This window comes from Pygoscelis adeliae, unplaced genomic scaffold (genome assembly GCF_000699105.1).
Source record: "Pygoscelis adeliae isolate BGI_AS28 unplaced genomic scaffold, ASM69910v1 Scaffold501, whole genome shotgun sequence".
In the NCBI taxonomy this organism is placed as follows: Eukaryota; Metazoa; Chordata; class Aves; order Sphenisciformes; family Spheniscidae; genus Pygoscelis; species Pygoscelis adeliae.
The window spans coordinates 162,473-166,166 of record NW_008824048.1 but is presented as its reverse complement, the minus strand read 5'-3'; the positions used below and the strand labels follow the sequence as shown (position 1 = coordinate 166,166).

At 35.9% G+C, this 3,694-nt stretch overlaps 1 protein-coding gene across 1 annotated transcript in view; it reads right to left on the bottom strand.

Moving 5' to 3' along the window:
* Positions 1–3,694, bottom strand: part of ERMP1 (endoplasmic reticulum metallopeptidase 1) — a 20,397-nt gene that overhangs the window by 6,756 nt on the left and 9,947 nt on the right. The window contains exons 8-9 of the mRNA XM_009333556.1: positions 3,075–3,287; positions 1,912–2,132 (exon numbers count right to left, since the gene is read on the bottom strand). Coding sequence (XP_009331831.1) covers positions 1,912–2,132; positions 3,075–3,287 — 434 coding nt within the window. The remainder of the gene's footprint in view (positions 1–1,911; positions 2,133–3,074; positions 3,288–3,694) is intronic.

The window sequence follows — 3,694 nt, the reverse complement described above, 5'->3', positions numbered from 1 at the left end:
TATCAGAAAGCACCTCATTCAGTTTTAGGCTGAGAAGAAAAAAAAAAAAAGGAGGGGGAGGGAGAAAATACAAGTTGCCAAACCTATTTCAAAACAAAAAGCTTATTAATTCACAGGTTCTTGAGCCACTAACAGAAAACACCCAGGCATTGCCTGTGATAGCCAAGTCAGAGATTAGCTTCCAAAATTTTTATGCAACTCTAAGTACAATGTAAGTTACAGAGGCAGCATAAACTGTATGGTGTACTGCAAGCTACAGCATGCAAGAAAATTAAGCGACTCATGATATCAAGCTGGCTGATCTGCTGATCAGACAATCAGCAGGCAAGAAGTAGATCCAGAGCCTGGAACAGCTGAAGAGTTAGTGAAAGTACGCTCTCCCATCAGCTCTTCTGAAAGACTAGAAAATGTTAACATTGCATCTATTTTATAAATGGGTCACCTCTTCCACAAAAGGACACCACTACATACATGTATTTGTTAACATACATATACCAGTTAACACTTCCCTTCCCCAAACAATTAAAAAACCCACTTCCAGGTAAAGACATGATGGATCCACCCAGAACTTTCCACACAACCAAATTTCAGTAAGTTCTTAAAACTTTTTCAAATACTTGGATGAAGCTGTATTATGCTTACAACTTAGGTTTCCTAAATTCCCTTGCCCAAAGCTTGTGCAAATGGCTGAGAAGATAAGTAACAGCAAGCTGAATGACTAAATATCACTGCGCCTAAAACCTAAGCCTAACAGGCTCGAGTAGTCAACTTCGGTCCTGGAAGGGCATCATCTGTCAGATGAATAGGGCCTTGAGGTAGTGCCTTGAGGTGTTTTTAATAAAAAAACCATTAAACTATCATCTAAACATATGGGATTGTTATGAGCTATAATTATGACATTATTATGCATGTTAAATCATGTTGGTTAGTCCATAAAAAAGAATTCTAAGCAAAAAAGGTAGATAGACAGTGATCATGACAAATGACAGCAACAGAAAGGTAACACAGACCAAATCGTCACCAAGCCTTGCAGGGGTGAGGATCACATCTCCAGCTGTGGTCAAAACAACTAACAATCAGAATAATCATAGAGGGAAGGGTGACTACTCAAATTTTTAGAACAGCTTCATTTAGAAAGCTCTGTACAGCACAGATTACTGTATTAGAAGAGGGCATGACAGAACTATAAATTGACAGATATAAGAAAAAAAGCTCTCATATGGACCATCTGAAAAAAAAATATCTTATTGTTTGCTTAAAAGGTTATGAATACAAATGACATCACCAAAACACACATAATAGAAGGACAAAATAAAACAAAGAGAACTGGAATTCCAAGTTTCACAACAAAATGTAAACGATAAATTAGATTAAATAAAGAATAAAAATATTAAAAGATACATAAGGTGGTACTGTACCAAATTAAATTATCAAATTTAGGGAACCTGTCATACAAGTACATTCAGAGGCAAGAACCTGGTAAGATTCAAAGAACATTCGAGTATATATGTCAATTCTGTAATTATTAAGAACACTGAAAGGTAACAAAAAAACCCAAATTCTCCAGCTGTTGCTCTGCTCTCTTATCAATGAAGTGATGGCAGGAAGGGATGGTGCAGATGGGGAAAGAAACAGTACTTTATACTGTGTTCTACTAGGCTTTTGCCTTTTTTTCTGAAGCAGCTCCTAAAGGTCACTAGCAACAAGAAAGCCTTAAATCACGAAGCTCTTAACCCTCTGACTTAGTAGAGCAACTCCTATGCTTAGATGAAGCAGTTTTTACAGCAACATTTTAAATACTTCTGTCCAATACAGAAGACTTTTGCATCTTTTTAATCAACTCAAAAATTAAGTCTTCCACAAATTAAACACTATGTTACCCTTCAACATTAGCAACAAAGTCAAGCTTACCTTATAGAAGAACTTCTTGGCTAGCGTATGCACAAGAATAAGCTTAGCTGCAGCTGCTGTGCCATACAGAAACACAGAAACATAGAAATGGGTGTACCAAGAAAGAGACCGTCCAATGACAGAGATGAACACTGCCACTATAAGGACTGTCACCAGTGTGCAGACCCAACTTATCAGTGTTAAGCTGAACGCAGTAAAGAATTTCTTCAGGTTATGAATAGCTATGAAGAAGAAAAAAAGTTTCATTCAACAATCATGTATTCTATTGCAGACTATCATCAAGACTAACTATCCCACAGTATAATTGCTTTAATGACCAAAATAATACTGCACGAGGAGTCCACTCTGAAGATTTCTTAACAGCATAGTCTAAATCACTTAGGCTATTTCTTTGCAGTCTTTCTGCAGTCTCCCCCACTGCAAGATTTATTCCCAGAGTACTAGTGTATTTTGCAGATTACCATGTTCCCGATTGTAAAAATTTCTCTAGGGAACCAGTGGAGTCACTCTACCATATAGAAAGTAAAAATAAAAAAAAGAAAAAAAAGGAGTTGCTTTTCTTGTAACTTTTTCTTACTCCAAAAACGTTTGCTGGATTTTGGGGAGGGTGGGGGAGGTGTTTGTTTTGTTTTGTTTTTTTTAAACAGGTATGCTCCTACACATACCTGAAAAGGTCTAACTAGAAGATTTAAGTTGTTTTACACCCTTTATTAAGCTTTGTTACCTTTTTCCCCATTTGTTGTTTTCTTATTTGCTCCTGCCTGTGGACAGCTGTTAAAGAAACATGATTCTGAAGCCTACCTGTGCTAACAGAACACAGAGTTTATATAGATACTAAGCAAATTTTTTTTTTTTCCCCATTTTCAGATCTTTAAAAGACTTAACTTTAATCTTCATGAAAGGATAAAAGACATAATCATGATTCATAAATGCTAGACATATAGGCCTATCATAGTCTCTCTTCATCATAATTATTCACAGTTGAGAGATTCAAACACAAAGCAACTCCTATGGCATGCTGCACACTTAAAATTTATTTCTGAAGTTTATCTAAAAAGATGCCTTAATTGCCTGAACACTTCTTCATCTACTAATTGCTATTCATTAAAGAGTAATGTGATTGATTTTTTGTTTGTTTGTTTTGTTTTAAGAATGACGCTTACCTCTGGTTCTGGGCTGTAATACTTTTTTGCTTAAATAAAGAAAAGCAATTGCTGCTGTAATGTAGTTCATGATGGTGCCAACACGAGCAGGATAAGCCAGGACAAATAAACCAAGTACATCAAAGAACACAACATTTCCATGTCGATACTCAAAAGATTTAGCCAACTTATCTGATGTTGCTAGGTATTTTAGGACAGCTAGAATATTGTCACCTATCAAAAAAAGCAGATACACAACATAACTACATCAGGGTTGATAAATTAGTACACAGCATTCTTTTAAATATAAGCGTTCTTAAAAATAAAACTGTATTGAAATATCCTCAATAAAGACGTGAATATACAATTGATTATTCTGAAATAGGTATTCGATGGTACGCACAGCATAGTATTTTCATGAATTAACCTATACAGCTGTCACTAAAATAAGTATACTTGGGAAGCTTCGTGTATTTAAACAGTGTTGCAATGAAGGGAGTAGTCAAGCTTTCAGCCCATAAGTCCTTCTTCAGGTCTGATATTAAAGCACTGGACTTCAAGGCTAACCCATAGAAGAGTGTATAATTTCCTAGTCTTCCTCCTCTTCTCCTTGCCACTAGTAACCCTCCATGTTTCAGTGA